The sequence below is a fragment of the Poecilia reticulata genome, chromosome 5, assembly GCF_904066995.2.
Source record: "Poecilia reticulata chromosome 5, P_reticulata-male-v2, whole genome shotgun sequence".
NCBI classification, from domain to species: domain Eukaryota; kingdom Metazoa; phylum Chordata; class Actinopteri; order Cyprinodontiformes; family Poeciliidae; genus Poecilia; species Poecilia reticulata.
Window position 1 is genome coordinate 26,564,485 of NC_088834.1, and position 19,800 is coordinate 26,584,284.

General features: G+C 39.8%; 2 protein-coding genes across 7 annotated transcripts; one reads left to right on the forward strand and one right to left on the reverse strand.

Moving 5' to 3' along the window:
* Positions 1 to 129: 129 nt before the first annotated feature.
* cdh27 (cadherin 27) lies at positions 130 to 17,435 on the forward strand. Of its 5 annotated transcripts, none has more exons than XM_017304963.2 (18): positions 132 to 1,850; positions 2,181 to 2,303; positions 2,542 to 2,691; positions 3,476 to 3,620; positions 3,706 to 3,869; positions 4,207 to 4,338; positions 5,021 to 5,203; positions 5,305 to 5,621; positions 11,206 to 11,348; positions 11,423 to 11,647; positions 11,732 to 11,950; positions 12,034 to 12,155; positions 12,233 to 12,319; positions 12,410 to 12,475; positions 13,654 to 13,728; positions 13,804 to 13,869; positions 15,264 to 15,329; positions 15,405 to 17,435. In XM_017304963.2, the coding sequence occupies exons 1-18, from the start codon at positions 1,830 to 1,832 to the stop codon at positions 15,564 to 15,566; spliced, it is 2,466 nt and encodes an 821-aa protein (XP_017160452.2). In that variant the 5' UTR covers positions 132 to 1,829; the 3' UTR covers positions 15,567 to 17,435. The 5 variants fall into 5 exon arrangements, 4 of the variants coding, with proteins under 4 accessions (XP_081463506.1, XP_017160452.2, XP_081463504.1 ...); XM_081607378.1 differs by having other exon boundaries at positions 2,585 to 2,691; XM_081607379.1 differs by lacking the exon at positions 132 to 1,850 and having other exon boundaries at positions 1,984 to 2,303; positions 2,585 to 2,691.
* LOC103465087 (protein LSM14 homolog B-like) lies at positions 15,634 to 19,243 on the reverse strand. Of its 2 annotated transcripts, none has more exons than XM_008409639.3 (8): positions 18,992 to 19,243; positions 18,709 to 18,872; positions 17,759 to 17,885; positions 17,461 to 17,649; positions 17,158 to 17,232; positions 16,397 to 16,537; positions 16,199 to 16,325; positions 15,634 to 16,116 (listed from the first exon to the last, which is right to left on the reverse strand). In XM_008409639.3, exons 1-8 carry the CDS (start codon positions 19,116 to 19,118, stop codon positions 15,960 to 15,962), a joined length of 1,107 nt encoding a protein of 368 aa, XP_008407861.2. In that variant the 5' UTR covers positions 19,119 to 19,243; the 3' UTR covers positions 15,634 to 15,959. The 2 variants fall into 2 exon arrangements, with proteins under 2 accessions (XP_008407861.2, XP_008407860.2); XM_008409638.3 differs by having other exon boundaries at positions 16,199 to 16,328; positions 18,992 to 19,242.
* Between the last annotated feature and the right edge of the window lie 557 nt (positions 19,244 to 19,800).

Consider the following 19,800-nt stretch of genomic DNA (forward strand, 5'->3'; position numbering starts at 1 on the left):
TGGTTATTGACTGAATGGACCGTGACACAGTTTCTTTCAAGCGAATGATTCTCGGGTTTATTTCTGACGAGAATACAGACAAAACAACCGTGTTAAAGGATCCGCGCTCCAAGTCCAACACAAAACAAAAGTATATAACAGAAATTATCTTAATAGATCTATAAATAAACTGAATGTATTTAGATGGAAAAATAAAAGGCACACACCTCTCCCGCAGGACAACATGACAAAAGGGGAGGGGCGCAAACAATTTAAAGACAATACCACAGAAGATGAAATAAAAGGGAGGGGCTTCAGATCTTAAAGTAACACGGTTAAAACAGTGACAGGTATTTCAGTAAGATAAGGAAGACAAATAATCAAAAAAAGACATTTTGTGTAATCATAACAAAAGAGAATTATAACCAGGTTACATCAGATCGAAATGAAAAGTATGCGCTTCAGGCAAAACTCGCAAAGCGCTCCAGTCAGACTTCAAAAAGGCTTTTCCCACAAAAAAGCTTACTGCAGGCCATCATGTCGGCATGTATCCACAGTGACAAAGAAGAGATAACATAGACTTAAGAGTAATTTGAGGCACTGAAAATGTGTTCATTTACAAAGGGCAGTATTATGTAAAATCAACTTTTTTTTTTAAAGCTTTACATTATAATGTTATTAATTCATGCAAATAACAGCTGGAGTGTTGCTAGGATTCTTTCATGAGAAATTGTTTAAACTCCCATGGCAACCATTCAGCTAAAATGCCTGGGTGGACCTAGCTCCGCCTTCGAGGACACAGCTCCTCCTCGGAGCTGTAGTTTCCAGCCCTCCCCCTGCATCTCCCCCACTCAGCTCCTTCAGACTAGCCAGCAGCAATTAGCATACACCTGGTGGAACTGCACATCAGCTGAACTCATTATACGAGCTACGTCTCAGTGCATGGTAAAGATGTTGTTAAAAGGTTAATGGAGGAGCCATGTTGTGATGACTTTCTGAAGGTGGAGATTCAGATTTTTAAAGACACAGAGGCCCCATTTCAGGGCATTAAATTAAGTCAACTTTCTCTTAAGTCATATTTTGTATATACAGCATTTTTACAACTGGAGGTAAATTTTGTCATAATAAATCTACAAGCTTCATGCAGTTTAGGAGGTTTAATGTAGCTCCTAACTGAGGATAATACATGACTAATATTTTTTTTATAGAAACAAGTTTAAATCAAAAAAGTACAGCATGTTCATCCCCAGGGACGTGAACTGGTAGAAACTTGGTGGTGGTAGAGCACCTGCTCTTTCTCCTCTAAAAGTGTCCTTTTGACTTTAATTTTTATTTTATTTTTTTTGTGTGGTGCCAAAGACAGCATTTCTGGATTTTGAAGCTTATATTACTAGAGTCCCACATTTTTGTAATTTAACCTGACAGGAATCTGTCTGCTCCAAATATGCAAATATTTTGTTATCCAATCTGACTGAACAAAGGGAACAGGAAGAACATGTCCCTCTTCTATCTGACTTTTACTTCCTTAAAGATGTACAAATCCATTTACGTTTTGCAGCTGTGAGTTTTTTCCATCAAAGTCATCATGCAAATGAAACACTGCAAATAATTTGGCACGATGCCACACCTTATGCGCCCAAAACCTGATCGTCTGCACAGTAATCGGAGCAGATCCCCTCCCCCATGACGTCTTTAAAGCCATAATTTAAAAAAATTGCCTAAGCTGGAAGGGGCAGAGACGGCTGTAACCTGTGATTGTGACATTTATGCAGGTGTGTGTGAAGGCTGGAGTCCAGGTTTTTTGTCAACACACACACGTCCGCCAGCACTTCAGGCACTGAACAAGCATCATGCTTCTCTTAACCCTGCTGGTATGTAGCACATGTATTAAAGATTTCAGGTTTTACTCAAGAGGTTCTGCTTTACCTAAGTTTATCTTGAGGTTCTGATTTAAGTTTGAATCTTGTTTTCTTTCAAAAAAAAAAAAACTTAGACGTTTAAAATTTTGTTAAGCTATATTCTTTTTGTTTCTGGTTACGTTTAACGGAAATAATACTTCAAGCTACTCAGAGAAAACATTTCCAGTCAAGCTTTTCGTTTTTCACTTGACAGACAGAAAGCGTGTAGCTGAGCAAAAATAGTTGGTGTGTAAACACTGGCTTTCATTGCCCTTCAGGTTTGGTTGGTTCTTTATCTTTCAGATATTTTTGCTGCCAAGTCCGTCATGCACAGCGGCGCAGAGCCGCCAGAAGAGAGACTGGATCGTCGACTCCTACGAGATAGAAGAAGGGAACCCGGGACCCTTCCCTTACGTTTTGGGCAAGGTAAAGAAGTCTCAGAAAACTGGTCTTTCTTCATGTGAAAAAACAAGATGCAAACGCATCGGCGATCCTCCTCCTGAAAACACTGGATCTACCAGCAATCCAATTCAGCTATTTTCACTGCAAATACAGAGATATGCTTTAAACCGAATAACTTATCCTTCTGTATAATTTTATCAGGTGTGAAGGAAATGTTCATTCTCATAAAAGCAGATTGTAAAAAACAAAAGTCGTGTTGCAGATATCTATCGACCGCAAATATCAAGTATTGTTTGACCTGAAAGGCCAAGGAGTGGACAAGGACCCGAAGGGAGTCCTCGGAATCGAAGAGTCGACGGGCAAGATTGTTGTCTACAGGCCGGTGGACTACGAGGAGTACAAAGTGCTAAAGGTTCGTCTTTTACAAACCTTACACAAAACATCTCGGACCGCCAACGACTTCTGCATTTCAGCAGGCGTCAGAATTCGCACCTCAGGGGCCGTGGCCCATGAACTTTTCAGTTTCTCACTCACATCGATCTGCTATATATTTTGTAGAATAATTGTGTTTTTGTTTTTGTTAGACTTAAATGGGATCTCAGAGCATATCCTGCACAAAGGGAAAAACAATGGACAAATTTTAATATGAAATTCAAAACTATTTTCCTTTTTAGTTAACCATTTAGCTGAAATAACGTAGCTTGAAGTTATTTATATTTTTTGTCAATTTTTAAAATAAAATTGTGTATTGTTTTTTTATTTGCACTTCGGATGAGAAAGTTCAATTAACCAAACATGTATGGATCCTACAGGACCACACCCACGTACTACAAAAAGTACGATGCGGCATAGAAATGAGTTGATTTATTTTGCCCTACAGTACATAGCTGGAAAGATGTCTTCAGTTTTGATCATATTTTTGCACTAAGCAAAAATTGATACTCTTTCAAACAATAATACAGCCAAAACAATAAATTTGCCAGGTTTGAAGTTAAGCTTTTTGACTATTTTGGAAGCTTTGAAAACTTTCCTCCTAATTGACTAAGTTGGATATACAAATTGATTTGTAGGGGCAAAACTGCTTGGTTTAAATGTTGTCTTGACTCAGAAATATCTACATCTAGTTGGTGGACAGAATCAGCATTTTATTCTGTCTTTTGTTTACTTGGTAACTTTGCTTCTCTGTGGATGTGTAGCTAAGTTTTGAAGCCAAGAAGAAGGAGGACCAGTCTATCGACACTCGACTAGGAATTGAGATTGCAATTCGGGACATCAATGACAACCCGCCACTCTTCGTGGTAGATCGGTATAACGTCACAGTGGAAGAGGCTCTTTATCAAGGTAAAACGGTTCAGCAGGTCTCCTGTTGTTTTTGTGTTTTACTCTGTTGTAAACCTTTTTTTGTTAAATCATTAATCCTCTGCAGGCTCCCATCTCCTCACCGTATTGGCCCATGACATAGATAAGCCAAATACCCGCAACTCGACTTTCCACTACGCCATCAAATCGGTTTCCCCAGAATCTTCGAACATCGAATTTGTCCTCAAAGAAACTGGAGAGCTGTCGTTTAAAGGCTGTTTCGATCACGAGGCAAGACACTCCCTTTTTCTAAACATATAATAGTTACATAGAAAGGTAAACAATAGCACAGCTATTTCCAGTTAGCCTACATCGCACCTGAGAAGAAAAAATTTCACAAGATGTGGTGTGTATCCAAGCATTGAGGGTGTGCTCACTCCGAGTACTGTCTGACAATACAGAAAGTATGCTTAAAAAGAAGAATGAAAATTAGCTGGAAGGAAAAGCTTTACCTGCTGCATCGCCCTTGATCTATGTCTGAGGGAGAAGCGCAGAATTCCAGAGAAAAATACCTTTTTTTTCCTCCACACCCTTTACGCTAACGAGGTTGTCTCTTCTTACATCATAGGTGGCCAGCAAGCACACGTTGGTGATAGAGGCTATAGACCATGGTGAGGTCATCCAGCTGTCCAGTTCAATCACAGTCCTCATCAATGTGGAGGATGGTAATGACCACCTTCCAGTCATCACGGGTCAAACGGTAGGTAGCCAGTTTCACGTCACGGTCACCTTTTTCTTCACCAAACCTGCATGGGTTTGAGACTTCCTTGAGACTTGGACTTTAACTGAAGTCCTGTGGTTTGGTCACACAAAGCTAATATTTCTGTTACATTATTGAACATCAGCCTTTTGCTTCAAGAAGTGACACATCTATACTTAACTTTCCAACACATTTAAAACTGTTGCATGTGTTATTTGGCCTGTGCCATGTCCAGACCTGTTGCCATTCCTTTGTCGATACATGTAGAATTTTCTAGACACGCTGCTGATGTCCTCACACGTATACATACCTATGTAGAACATATTTTTAATATGCCAACATGCAGGGAAAGAAAGTTAACAGTGGTGTGGATATAGGGTGAGCTTTTCGGCAACAAACACTCAAACCCTAAACCCAAAAAGAAAGAAAGAAGGTTTAGGGAAAAATATTTTTCCAATGAACATGACCAGCGCTGCACCCTACACCTGCACATTTTTTTAAAACATCAAACACACATAGTTTAGATACCATAGCACTTGAGTCAGATAAATTCCAAGTCAGTATGTGCGATGTGCTTTATGTGCTCCTGACTAACTTTAAGGTTATCGTGTTTAGTTGGTTAACTTGAGACACTCCCATTTACCTCTGAATGTTTACCATCACCTTTACATTTAAACAACAGGGCTCAGGCAAAGTGAAGGAAAACAAGCTCGGAGTCTCTCCTCTGCGCTTCCATGTGACGGACAAAGACATGACACATAGCAAAGCCTGGAGAGCCAAATACACCATTCAAGGAGACAAGGGAGGACACTTCAAGATAGAGACAAACGCAGAGACTAATGACGGGATTTTGACTGTTGTGAAAGTAAGATGTGTTTGTATTTAACGATGTTGCTTCTATTTTTTTTTTTTATTTGACTTAAATGTTTTTGAAATGCAATTCAACTAAAAATATGTTTTTTTCAGCCATTAGACTTTGAAGATGGAGCAATGAGAGAGCTGAAGATATCGGTTGAAAATGAGGCGCCATACTTCTCCTGCAAAGTGAAAACGCGGCCGTCCACTGGCCTCTGGGATGTTGATTTCACTGATGAGCAAATTGGTGGCAAGAGAGTTCAGCCTAACACCAAAACAGTTGTCATCGAGATAGAGGACGTGAACGACCCCCCGAACTTTGTCGTGACCGTCAAAAAGGCCAACCTAAAGGAGGATGCGCCGATCGGAACCTGGGTGGAGAAAGTGATTGCTGTGGATCGAGATGCCACTGCTTCAAGCGATTTCATGTAAGGTGGCTCTTTTTGTAAATATGGAGAGCAATGGCCAACTGCTTTGAGGTTATAGTTTAGAGTGCTTTAAACAATCTGCAAAACAATTTGTAATACAAAACCAAGAGAGAGAGAGAGATGTGGAAAACTGAAGAATTATGAAGTTCAGCTTCAGAGGAAAGTTGCATTGTGGATTCGGCTTCTTCTCTGCTTCCCTTTAGACTAGCGGTTCTCAACGTGGGCGGTACCGCCCCCCAGGGGGCGCTGGCGGACATTTTTACAAAAGGGGGGCGCTGGGATGGCTTTGGGGGGCGTTTAGTCGAAGGTAAACTTTACACCTTAAATCCACAACAATGCCAGTTTAGACTTTGAGCAACTTGGTAAAACTGTATTGTGTAACATTAAATCATGCTTGGCTGCAACTGTATCGATGGCAGCTCTCCTTCTATTCAGTGTTTGTAGCTTCATGGCGCAGCTCCGCTCCGCATCAGTTCAGCTTTACACCGGCTGATGACGCTGCTGTGATTCACTTTGTCTGGTATTTATGCAGGCTACATATGTTTTGGCAGTTCTGTGATCATGTCAAAGCAGCATTTTATATTAAAAAGTGTTTTATTTCCGTTTGAAAGCTGCCCGCTTCCATGGAAGGACAACAGAAAATCGCTCTTATAACATGAAATTACTAAAATCACAATACCCTCACTTTGTATCCCTCTGAAAAATTAACTCATTTAAATAAAGAAATCCCTCATGGGTGATTCCACGATAGAGAGCGTTCATTTTATAGCGTTAACATGGTGCTGTAAGTGGTCCGACATGAAACGGGTTTGATAGAACAACGGTACCTAGCACTTTTAAATTTCAATAATCAGAATACCAAAATTGTTTCCGCTGTTTTAAAATACTTATGTCAGTCTGCCTTTTCCCCATCAATATGTTTCCCGACCGCCCTGCACCTTAGGGAGTTAAAAAAAAAACAAAAAAACAAAAAAAACCCCGCCACGCACATTGCGCACAACTCAAACATGAGAAGAGGGACATAAAACGGAGCGACGAACTAGATGTGAATTATGACATAAAAACAGACTCATCAGCTGATTGCAGTTCTAATTCCTGAGATGGTGTTTGGGCTTCATCATTGTTTAATGTAACCTTTGTTTGTGGAAGAGATGTTTCCTGATTTTCCATTAGACCACACTCCTCCTCTGTGGAAACTACATTAACTTCACGTGTTACGTCTTCTGAAACTGTCCCAACTATTGTCTCAGTTTGTTCAGGAGCAATCTGGGGGATGTCAGATATTTTTTCCGAATCAGGATTTGTTGTCTCACTGATTGGGACGAAGTGTTGATCTGACTCAATCGGGTTTACAACAGTTTCCAGTTTAGTTTTTTCTTCAGTGATCTGCTGTTCTTTAAATATCTCTGTTTCTATTGTATGAATCTCATTTTTAACGAAGGCTGTTTGATCCCCAATTGTTTTTACTTTAGAAGCTTCTTGTTCTATCTTTGCCTTCTTACAGAGGCTCTCCAGTTCAGATGCATCTCTCGTCACTGCCTTTCTCTTGATCTTATGCTTAGATTTCTTTGAACGCCTTTTCTTATCCTGGTGGTCTCCATTTTGTTGTGCTATGAAGACCGTTTCTTCTTCTATCACCTGCAGTACTTCACTGATGGCTGTTTCATTCGTGTTAATTTCGTTTTCGATGGTCTCTGTCTGGTCTCCAACTATTTCCAGTAGTGAAACTTCTTTTTCAATGTCACCAGAAACGTTTTCATCATTGACAGCTTTCAGTTCAGATGCATCTCTCGCTGCTGCCTTTCTTTTGATCTTACGTTTAGATTTAGTTGATCGCTTTCTCTCATATTGGTGGTCTCCATTTTGTTGTGCTATGGAGACCGTTTCTTCTTCTACCACCTGCAGTACTTCACCGATGGCTGTTTCATTCGTGTGAATCTCGTTTTTAACGAAGGCTATCTGATCCCCAATTGTTTCTACTTTAGAAACTTCTTGTTCTATCTTTGCCTTCTTACAGAGGCTCTCCAGTTCAGATGGATCTCTCGTTGCTGCCTTTCTCTTGATCTTACGCTTAGATTTCTTTGAACGCCTTTTCTCATCCTGGTGGTCTCCATTTTGTTGTGCTATGGAGACCGTTTCTTCTTCTATCACCTGCAGTACTTCACCGATGGCTGTTTCATTCGTGTGAATCTTGTTTTTGATGGTGTCTGTCTGGTCTCCAACTATTTCCAGTAGTGAAACTTCTTTTTCAATGTCACCAGAAACGTTTTCATCATTGACAGCTTTCAGTTCAGATGGATCTCTCGTTGCTGCCTTTCTCTTGATCTTACGCTTAGATTTCTTTGAACGCCTTTTCTCATCCTGGTGGTCTCCATTTTGTTGTGCTATGGAGACCGTTTCTTCTTCTATCACCTGCAGTACTTCACCGATGGCTGTTTCATTCGTGTGAATCTTGTTTTTAATGAAGGCTATCTGATCCCCAATTGTTTCTACTTTAGAAACTTCTTGTTCTATCTTTGCCTTCTTACAGAGGCTCTCCAGTTCAGATGGATCTCTCGTTGCTGCCTTTCTTTTGATCTTACGTTTAGATTTAGTTGATCGCTTTCTCTCATCCTGGTGGTCTCCATTTTGTTGTGCTATGGAGACCGTTTCTTCTTCTACCACCTGCAGTACTTCACCGATGGCTGTTTCATTCATGTGAATCTCGTTTTTGATGGTCTCTGCCTGGTCTCCAACTATTTCCTTTACTGAAAGTTCTTTTTCAATGTTGTCACCAGAAATGTTTTCATTACTGAAAACGTTCAGTTCAGATGCATCTCTCGTTGCTGACTCTATGCTGTTCTCAACTGTAGATCTCTTGAATACTTTTGTCTGACGATCCTGATGTCTGTTCATTTGTGTTTCAGAAGGTTGTTTTCTAAGCAGTAAAAACAGCTCAGTTTGGGTTGAAATGGTTTTATAAACTGGTTCCAAGTGAAATCTGTTCTCCACCACATCCATCTCCGTTTGCGCTGATATTGATTGACCGACTGGTTTCAAGTGACATCTGGTTTCAGGCACATCCATCTCCGTTTGGACTGACACACATTGGTAAACTGGTGAGGTGTCTTGTGATTCGCTCTGAGTCTGAACTGAAACCATAGTATTCTTCCTCTGTCTTCTCTCCGAGAGTAATTTGTTCGTCAGATCTTTTAGCTGTTTAAGTTTAGCATTTAGTTTCTGATTTACATCGGACATGTCATTGAGCTGTTTCATTAAGAATTTTTGTACTTCCATATGTGCCAATTCAGACTCCTTACATTTGGCTTCACACAAGCATTTTACTTGCCTTGTCATTTCTGTAGAGTCTCTTCTCTTCTGTGTTTCTGTGACGGATTTCTTTTCGGTCACCGGCTCTGTTGTAAAACTAACAAGTTCCTCTTTGCAAATCTCCGTCTTAAAGAAATTCTCCTGATCATCTTCTTCTTCAGGCAGAGAAGTGTTCTGATTGATAACAATTTCAGTGCTGGACTTAGATGACTCTTCCTTCTCTGGTGTCTTCTTCAGTACGGAGATCGATTCCTGTTCAGTAACCAGTGAATCGGTTACTGGTTCAGCGATGGACTCTTCTACACTGACGTTCTGCTTTTCGATATTTCCAGCAGAAATCTCTTGGTCAGTGGGGATGTCTTCCCCTGAACAGGTTTTAAATGGTACCTGGTTGTTCTTGTTGGACTCACTCTCAGGTGGCTGTTCATCCCCTTTTTGATCCACCTTTTGCAGTGCTTTGGCGCTCGATCCATTTTCAAGCACCAATGAAGAGTCCTGCTGTTCCACATTTTTAGTTGACATCTTAAGCTCCTCAGATGCATGCAGTGCCCACCAGACTGCAAATGAAATCTTCTTCTTCTTGCGCTTGGGTGGCTTAGGTGGCTTTACTTCCCTCTCGACTATGTTGTCGGATGCTACTTCTTCGATTGTACGCTGGTTGGACTCCATTTTAACTTTTGCTTGTGGTTCTAAGATAGATCACTTCTCTAGAAACTCAGTAGATTTCAAAGTTGAAAATCCTACTATGTACTGCTAAGTAACTTCTCACGAGAAACTATCGACAACCTTATATGCACCTTTTTGGGCCTGCTACTGCCTCTAGTGGCGTAGGAGTAGGACCACAAAGTCTTTATTATTTTATTATTAATTCTACCTCTTGTTCAGCGCCCTTATTCATTGCATACAGTGCATACCCACTTTTTGTGCCACTTTTTACTCGAGTGGCTCTCAGTTTTATAGGTCAGATCTCAAACCAAACACCTGATTTGACTGTGACGGCTTTTACAATTGAAACGATAGATTCTAAAATGCTAAATACTGTCCAGTATATTGATACAAACAAAAAATAAGATTTCATAACAAAGGTGTTATTCTCTCTATTAGCTGTACTGTTTTCTTGGAATTCTGGTCTCAGCCTGGGATCCCTCTGCATGGAGTTTGCATATTCTCCCCATACTTGCATTGTATATCTCAGGGTACTCCGGGTTTATTCCACAGTCCAAAAATATTCATGTCAGGTTAATTAGTTTTTTTTTAAGTTTCCCTTAGATGTGGATGTGTCCAGGTAGAACATGGATTTTTAAAAAATGTCCAAAATGTAAGTGTTGCTGCAAATATTTTTGGAATCCCCCTTTGGTCTAATGAGCATCTAATTGGTGTGTAATAATCTTAAATGTGTATGGAGGTTTCTGAATCTGACATGAAAAACCCATTTCCTTCAAATTACATCAAACGAGGCCCGACAGGCTTTCTCTGCTGACCTTCTACTGATGAACAGGTGAACAAAAGTATAATCCTTCTTAGTTCTTGGTTTCATACATTTTTTTATTTTATTACTTAAGTCATCCATCAGTGAGCTACTCCCAATGAGAAAAACCAGCGCAATGTGACTCCTTAATCAGCGAAAGTTATGTAATAGAAGATAATCCACTGCTTCCACAGAAATGCTGCTCACACATAGTGTGGAAATTACCTTTTCCACCTGGCTGTCGTTCCTCAACTTAATGATAATATGTTGATAATAATGATCGTAACATTAATAATAAAATAATTGTCAGTGCAAGTAACCTACAAATTCTTTGGTGGGGGGCAGTGAGGGACCTGGATAAAGGCTAGGGGGGCGCTGGCCCAAAAAACGTTGAGAAACACTGCTTTAGACCAAGTTTATGAACCAGGCAAACCGACAATCGCTGCAAACTTTTCCAGAATGGACAGACTGCCAGACAGCCCCTTGCTCAGCAGTCACTCAGAACTCCCCTCTTAGGAATATTATGTATAAATGTGTCCTTAAAAACACCGGTATAAACCTTGGCTTCAAGTTCAGCTCAAAGTTGTGAGGAATGTGACCTACATTCATGAACGCGGGCATGCAGAGCACCGGCCGTCACTGGGAGGGAGGTAATGGTAGTATGGTGGGTGCACTGGGAAGCAATCGACGGGCCGTCATTTATGTCAGGACCACAACTGTTCATGAATTCGGATTCTTCAGAACATTTGCATTTTGAATTTCAATTTAGCATCTTTTTGCATTAAAGTGAGTTGCGTTTGTCAACAGCTACAAAGTGGGACATGATCCAGCAGGCTGGATGAATATTAATCCCCAAACTGGAGACATCACTACCAGAAAGATGGTGGACAGGGAATCCGACCATGTTGTCAACGGCGTTTACACCGTAATACTGCATGCAGTGGATAAAGGTAATCACAATTTCTATAATTCTCATAGCGTTAAATATCTCCATTGTGAAAGCACTGTTTTCTACTTTTAACAGGTGAGCCACCCATGACAGGCACAGCTACACTGAAGATCCATGTTATTGATATGAATGACAATGTACCAGAACTGGAGGTGAACCATGTGGCTGTCTGCATGTCCGACAACCAAACTTCCATCAACATCTCAGCCACTGATCTAGACGCTTCTCCGTATGGAGGGCCTTTCACATTTGAGCTGCTTGGGGACGTCAAAGGAAAATGGAAACTGGATCCATCCTACGGTAAAACTGTGATAAAACGTAGAAAAATCTCAACACAGCGACACAATCCAAGCACCTCAACAAGCTTTGCTTTTGTTCTTGTAGGTTTCACAGCAGGCCTGGTGAGGCTCTCTCGTGTGCCTGCTGGTCGTTACACTCTTGGAGTGAAGGTGTCAGACCTGCAGGGGGCGTATGGCATTTACAAGCTGAACGTCACCGTGTGCTCCTGCTTGGTGGTTCCCCACTGCCGCATTCGGAACTCGGCGATTAGCAGCTCTGGCGCTGTAGGCATCGCACTGCTGCTTCCGTTAGCTTTATTCTTGCGTAAGAAAAGAGAGCACTTATCTTTAGACCATCCTGGAAATGTGACAACTCCTGTAAAATGACTTTTTTTTTTTTTGTTGCAGTGGCAGTGTTGGCTCTAATTACCATCTCCCGCAAAGCAGTGTTTATGCCCGCACACGAAATCTCTGACGTTAATGGATACCTAATTATTGAAAACTTTGAAGCACCAGGGAGGAATGTTGAGGTTACACATGAGAAACACTCAAAAATGTGACTTATTTTAGTACAAATCTCATTAACTGTTTCTTATTTCTTGCAAAGTTTGAAAAGTTAGAGGAACGGGTTACACTGTATGTGCAACGTAAAAACTTGAGGTGTTCAGGTGAATTTACACAAGACATTTCGAAAGTAGGTAGAGAGTAAATACATTTTTTTTTTTTACAATTTTTTTTTACAAGTCAGTCTAGAAAGTTTGATGTTAGTCTCTCACTTCCACAGGGTAGAGACGACGGCTTCATCAGTAGCAACTCATGGAGGTACAGGACGAGTAAATACTGGAACAAGGTAATCTGCACCGTATGATCTTCAGATTCTATTTGAATATTCAGTTGTTTTCTCCCCTCGCATCTACACATCTCGACTTCTCGGCCAACGGCTACATCTTCCTGATAAACACCTGCTACTTGTAGTTTTAGACTTTTAAAAGTGAGATTGTGAGATTCTGTTTCTAGGTTAAAATTAATATCTCACATATACGTAGTAGACGACTCTTTAAAATAACAGATACGTAGATCCAGAATGGTTTTCAGAGGCTGAAGCCAGCAGTGACAGGGAGCAGTTTACTTGAACACCATTTTATGAACCTTAGCACATTGTCAGTGTTTGTTTTAGGCATTTGCATATTTATTTTCAGCTTTTTGTACTAAAATTCAAACTGAGATCCTGATTTTTTTGTAGAAAGCATAACTGTTAAACCCAAAACTATTCATATCCCTGGCAGATTTAGATTCAAGTTCCTTTTTCACCAACAGATAACTTTCTTGTTGGTACGAGTCTCAAACTATAAAAATAGGTCTCCAATTAGAAATAGCATATCACAACTTAAACAATTATTCGCATTTAGCCAATCAAACTCTTCTAATTGTTAACCAGCCTTTGCATTTTTATGAATATTGAATATTGTTTCTTAAAATTTGTCTAGTGGTGAGCTCCATGTCTTTGATTTTGGTTGGCCTCCTTGCCATCACCTAATGTTGAGTTCGATCTCTAGATTCAAATAAATGCTGGGGCTCAGCCACTTGAGAAGGTTCTCTTCCAGTTCGCTTATTGTAAAATGAAAATACTTTAAATTCTAATCTTCCAGCGGTATGAATAGTTTTATGCTCAGACGTAATGGTTAGATGTTAGACAATATGACCAATTCAACATAAAACAATTAGCCACAGACTCTAACAGCACTTAAGTTACCAGCATTTTTCAACAAAACCACATGTACATTCAGCACTCAACTCCATGCTGGGCAGGACGTCCTAACAGACGTCCAACTCACACCAGGAGAAATACATTAAAAGCAATTTTGGCAAAATAAGTTTGAGAAATACCTCAATTTTCCCTTATAATGGAAGCCTAGTGACTTCAAACGCTGAAGCACCATGGAGTTATATTAAGGTTACACATGAGAAATACTCAAAAATGTAACTTATTTTTGTACAAATCTCATTAACTGTTTATTTCTTGCAAAGTTAGGGGAATCGCCACTGTATGAGCAATCTGAAAACGTGAGGTTTTCGGATGAATTTACACAAGACATTTGCAAAGTAGGTAGAGAGTAAAGTAATTTTTTTTTTACAAGTCAGTCTAGAAAGTTTGATGTTAGTCTCTCACTTCCACAGGGTAGAGACGACCACTTCACCAGTAGCAACTCATGGAGGTACAAGACGAGTAAACACTGGAACAAGGTAATCTGCACCGTATGATCTTCAGATTCTATTTGAATATTCAGTTGTTTTCTCTCCTCGCATCTACACATCTCGACTTCTTGGCCAATGGCTACATCTTCCTGATAAACACCTGCTACTTGTAGTTTTAGACTTTTAAAAGTGAGATTGTGAGATTCTGTTTCTAGGTTAAAATTAATGTCTCATTTATAGTAGACGACTCTTTAAAGTAACAGATACGTAGATCCAGAATGGTTTTCAGAGGCCGAAGCCAACAGTGACGGAGAGTTTATGTTGAATGTTATTTTATGAACCTTAGCGCATTGTCAATGTTTGAATTAGGTGTTTGCATACTTATTTTCAGCTTTATTGTACTAAAATTCAAACTGAGATCCTGATTTTTTGTAGAGAGCATAACTGTTAAACCCAAAACTATTCATATCCTTGGCAGATTTAGATTCAAGTTCCTTTTTCACCAACAAGAAAGTTCTCTGCTGGTGAAAAAGGAACTCAAATCTAAATAGTCTCAACCTATAAACATAGGTTTCCAATTAGAAATAGCATATCGCAACTTAAAAGAATTATTCTCATTTAGCCAATCAAATTCCTATAATTGGGTTTGATTGGTTAATCAACTCACACCTGGACAAATACACTGAAAGCAATTTTGGCAAAATAAGTTACCTCAATTTGTTTGAAGACAGTAGCAACTGGCAGCCCTAGGACTTGAGAGAATGTCAATGAGAAATCTGAAAAATATATTGTGCAAAAGCACCAGCACTTACACAAAGTCTTAAGAAATGTAATGAGTTTACTGCATTACATGCAGATACTTTGCATGTGTATAGTCTCTGTTAAAGCTGCTTTCAAGCATTTCCTGCACAAAATTAGTTTGAAAACCAAGTTTCACCACATCAGATTTAGGCAGGAGTGCAATTGGACAAGCACAATCTGTATCTAGTTTCATAAGTCTCCTAATTTCAGATCACTTAAATCAGATTGTGTGTAGAAAATGACAATTTACATGGAAAATTACATAAAGGGGATCAAGCTTTGATTTTCTTGTGAAAAAAAAAATGGAAGAAAGTCAAAAGTGATTCAAGTTGATGCTATGCTGGCTAGAATATTCTGTTTAAACGTTTCAGTCACCCCGTTGCCAACCTACAGTTCCTGTATAAATCACTCAATTCAAACGTTGCAACAGTTTAAAGGTTTATCCAGTGATGGGAGTTGGAGTTTGTTTAATGACTATAGACTAGGCGTCAACTTGTGCAAACTAATCTGACTGAAATTAGGATGCCAAGACAGATTCCAGCAAAGATACTAAGTAAGGCCTTATGACCTCTTAGCAGAATCCCAAATGTAAAATGTCTGGGTCATCTCATTAAAAAAAAAAAACTTCTCACTTTTTTAAGACTGAAGACTGCAACGCCGAGAGCTGCTACCCGCTGTCTGATGAAATGCTACTTCTCCTTCAGAGGGTTAGTATAAAACACTCAAACTTGAACATGAATTAGCCCTTACAACTTTTTTTTTCCCCCTCCCTCTCTCCACAGAGGCTCTCTTCTTTACAAGAACCAATGGCCGAGCTGCTTGATTATGAACCTCAAACCTACGCAGAGGAGGGGGATCCCTATAGTCCTGCAGATCTGAGTTACCTCGACATTCCTGATGAGCATGGTTCACTTCATGAAGTGAACCATGAGAATTCTCCTTGAGAATTTAGGCCCACAGTTTAATGAACTGGCCAACTGCGTTAGAAATCACAACCACAGGGACCAAAACCACCTTTACACAACATACAGTTGAATAGCAACTGTTGCACTTTTAATCTTTTACAAGGAGCAGAAAAAAAAATCCAATGCCAAAAAAAATTGTTTCAAGACCATTTGAGTTACACATAAGTACAAAAATCAATACACGCAACAGAAATGCTATCCTGATCCAGGGACATTAAATGCTGCCTTCTAGTACACAGCTGCTGGATTAAAAAGAAAATTGCTCCCATTTCATGTAAACAAGCCAAAGCTTAAATATTAAATGAAAATACACAAGTCGGAGAGATGGCTTTAAAGTAGAAAACGATATTTACAGTAGCATTAACAAGGTTTTCACACCCTCCCGCTGCCAATCTTGGCGAGGGTTTGCCGATCTGTGCTGCCCTCTGCTTTGCGCCCACGTCCCCTGAATGCTCTCCCCCTCAGAAAGCGACCAGGGACTCCGAATGTTTCCATGTTCAGCTTCTTCTCCTCCGCCCAGGTAGTTCTCCTAGGGAGGTTACATTGGGTGAAAATTAATCAGACGAGGGCAGAGCAAACTGGTACCAATGCAGATTGGCAACCTGAAGTACCTGGGTTTAGGGTCTGCTGAGATGTTGTCGAAGAAACATTTAGCTTTGTTATAATACTTCTCTGCAAGAGTTTCCTCCTGTAGCTCATGCTTCGAGTCCTGGTCCTCCCCAGAGTCCAGTTTCTCACCTGCTAAACAAAGAAAAAATAAAATAATCTTTTTACCAGTTTTACCAATCTGAAAGATGACCTGAACTTACCTTTAGCCTCCTGTGTCAGATGATCTCTAAACTGAGCATTCGCAGTATCAAAGTCAAAATCTGCCTCAAACTCCAAAGCTGTGACTTGAGAGTTTTTCGCCAAGAGCTGGCCACGGCTTCTGGTCCTCGGCCTGCGACTGCCTACGAATGCGCATCAGAACCAAATTTGACAGTTTTAAACTGGCCACAACTTCACCCTGGAAAAAATGTTCCCTAGTTAATTTCCTTCTGTCAAAAGAAGCAGCATCACCTCAAGTTGCTTCTACCTGCTTGAGACTTTAAGGCTTTACTGGAGCGGTAATCAGGATGTTTAAAGGGCAAAATAAAATATGGATTTCCCACCCCCCCCCATTTTTAATGAAAACATGATTGGCAACTGCTTTGTTTTCACACAAACTCCATACCACTGCAAGGCATTTTAAATTTTATGAATTTTCATGCAACTTGTACACACACCTTTCAAAAATAGTGTCATAGCTGAACCTTTAAGCATGTCAGATTTCACAGAAAGCCTTACCCAAACACTAGCTTTCGTATATTTCAGTGATCGCTTCACACATACAGACCTGGAATAAATGGTGCAGCTTTTTTTTTTTAAAGTCGCGTTTTAGAATGAATTAAAGTATTTGTAAAAAGGCTTTGCAGAAATGGTTAAAAAAAAGAGGATGTGCCCCCCTGTGAGAAGGGGAGCGCATCCTAAATCTGACTCCTCGTTTTTTTCCAAGTGTTCTGGGGTGGTGGAGGGGGAAAGCATTTCATACCTTGTTTTTGTCTTGTTTTCTGATCATCAGTACTTTGGCCTTGTACCTTTGCTGCAGCTGGTTTTGATGCTTGACCTGAAGAGCAAAAAGAAAAAAAAAAACATTTTCTAAGTTGTTTGGTGCAATGATGGTTGTGTCCGGGCTTCAGAGTAAATATTTATTTTAATTAAACTAAAAATGGGGAGTTTACAAGTGATCTGAACTGGAGTCATTCATATTTTTTTCTGCATTTTTTCCTGCGATTGTCATGTGTGATGTGAATAAAATTATTGGAGTCATTTGTGAAGGTTTGATTCTGCTTACTGGTGGGAACATTCTCCTTCTCAACCCGCGAAGCATCTCGTGGGGGGCCCCTGGACGGACGAACAGGAATCCTGCTCTGCGGCGGGATTGGAACCTTTCCCCTCCTCTGTGCGGCTGAGGCCAAAGGCACGGTTTGAACCGCCTGCTCCACCGTAGGTGCCCTTCTGACTGTACCATGAAGTCCTGGCACTAGGAGACCAAAAAAAAAAAAGAAAAAAAAGGAGAAAGAACCGAGTTATCTGCAGGCACATAACCAAAAAAACTCAGCACTAAATTTTCAAGATGGAAGGTTCTGTACTTAGGCCTAGAGCTGCATTGTACTGCTCAGTCAACAAAGAGCCAGCAGCCAGTTGGTTAAAGGTGGGCATCATTTCTCTGTATGGACTCCAACGTGGGTGGTATCCAGAAGGTGGGCCCATGGATGACTGAGTTTAAAAAAAAAAGAAGAAAAGAAAAAGATTAAATAATAATTGCCAAGTACAATTTTTATAGATAAAATTCAAAACTGGAGACACAACAAGCTTATCTAATCAATTTAACAGAAAGCTTATTCAATAGAGCAGTCAATTTTAAGTCCAGATAAAAGTTAACTCTGGAAGCAAAAATTGTAAGTACTTTGAAAAATCTTTCCCCCCCTAATTTTAAAGCCTTCCCTTTGCATGTTCGTTCTTACTACCAATTAAACACCTTCTTCAAATCAGACAAAATTGGTGTCAATTAACTCGACTGTTTGTGTAGCAAAATATTTTGCTTGTGCTGCTTTGGCTTTGAAAATTTAAAGGTCAGAATGTCAACCAGCCCCCTCACTTTTACTAAATCAAAATTACTTTTAAACTTCATTAATATCTTCAAAGCCAAAGCAGCACAAACAAAATTTTTGCTGCACAAATGTTTGACACCAGCTTTGTCTGATTTGAAGAACGTTCCTCCCTCTTCTACATTTGGACCAATCAGACTGCCATGAAAAAGTCATAAGTAGGTTCATATGGACAGAGAGGAGGGAAAAAAATGCATTTCCCCTCTATGTAAACATTAAACATAACCTTAGACGTTTGGGTTAAGTGAAGTTGGTTTGAACCGTTTCACAATAGACTGTAGCACATCAAATGTACACTTTTTTTTTAAACATAGAAATTTAAAATGACAACTCTGTACATATTAAGTGGAATCATTTACCAGAATGTGGCACTTTTGGCCTTCCATACAATCATCGAGCCTATACGGCTGCGAGCTAATCAACTAGCATACCTGAACAATGGCAGGATCTCGGGGTAGCCCATGGTGTGGTTTTGGGGGTTCAGACACGGTAATATCTTTGATATCACTTCCTCTGAATATTATATATTGAAAAATCTCATCTTTTGGAGGCACTGGTCTCTCAGTGTGCCGGTCCTCTGTACCAAAGGATTTAACTGGTTGAAGAAAGCGTACGTTTCTTTAGAATATATACCAAATAACCGACAAAAGCTGACGAAAAGAGGAGTTAAAAAGTCGTATATTAAAATATTAAATAGGCCGTGCTTACACTTACCTTTGGCCAAAGCAACGGTGGACCTCTCCGTGTCCACAGAAGACAGTATGCCTTCATATCGAATCTGGGCCTTCGAAACTAAACTTATCTTACTGCCAATATAAGGAGTTCCACCTCCGGCACTCATATTTGCAGTAAACGTTTTTTTTTTTATGAAATAAACGAAGCAATAAACAACAAATGAATAAATAGCGACACCCAGACATGAACTACTTTATGTGCAATTACTGTGCACCTGTGCGCTTTATAGGATTGGATCTGCTCGCAGATGAACGAGCCACCTGTGCATAAGCCAGGGTTAGTTTGTTTAACTCTCCAGCGTACACCGACACAGACGTTAAGAAACTATTTGCGTTTTGTTTCTTATTAAATTAACGACAGACATCGTACAACTTCTATTTGTGAACATAGTTCTTTACTGTTGATGAAAAGAATGTAAGAAATTGGCAGAACTTTATCGTTTTAGACATAAATAAACAAATAGTGACACATTGGGTCTACTGCAAGATTAAAAACAGACTTTTTAATACTCTGGTATTACAGCTTCACAGAGTGGCACTGAATTAAACACTATAAGTATAGATGTGTGCGTGCGTGTGTGTGTGTGCGTGCGTGTGTTTGTGTGTGTGTGTAGGTGTCCACATATATGTATATATATCACTGTAAATATCAATTTTTTTATGTTGGTATTATACATTTCTTATGATGTTTGCAATATGAGAAACTGTGGTGACACTATATTCAACATTTTTGATAAATTTATTTCAAAACACTGTTGTAACAAGTAAACAATATGCCAGTTAATTGTT

Coding starts and splice junctions, on each gene's coding strand:
- cdh27 (XM_017304963.2), top strand. CDS start 1,830: ATGCTTCTCTTAACCCTGCTG. Junction 13,729..13,803: donor TTACACAAGACATTTGCAAA/GTAGGTAGAGAG, acceptor TCACTTCCACAG/GGTAGAGACGACCACTTCAC. Junction 15,330..15,404: donor TGCTACTTCTCCTTCAGAGG/GTTAGTATAAAA, acceptor CTCTCTCCACAG/AGGCTCTCTTCTTTACAAGA.
- LOC103465087 (XM_008409638.3), bottom strand. CDS start 19,118: ATGAGTGCCGGAGGTGGAACTCCTTATATTGGCAGTAAGATAAGTTTA. Junction 16,538..17,157: donor GAAAACAAGACAAAAACAAG/GTATGAAATGCT, acceptor GCGCATTCGTAG/GCAGTCGCAGGCCGAGGACC. Junction 16,117..16,198: donor TCAGCAGACCCTAAACCCAG/GTACTTCAGGTT, acceptor TAACCTCCCTAG/GAGAACTACCTGGGCGGAGG.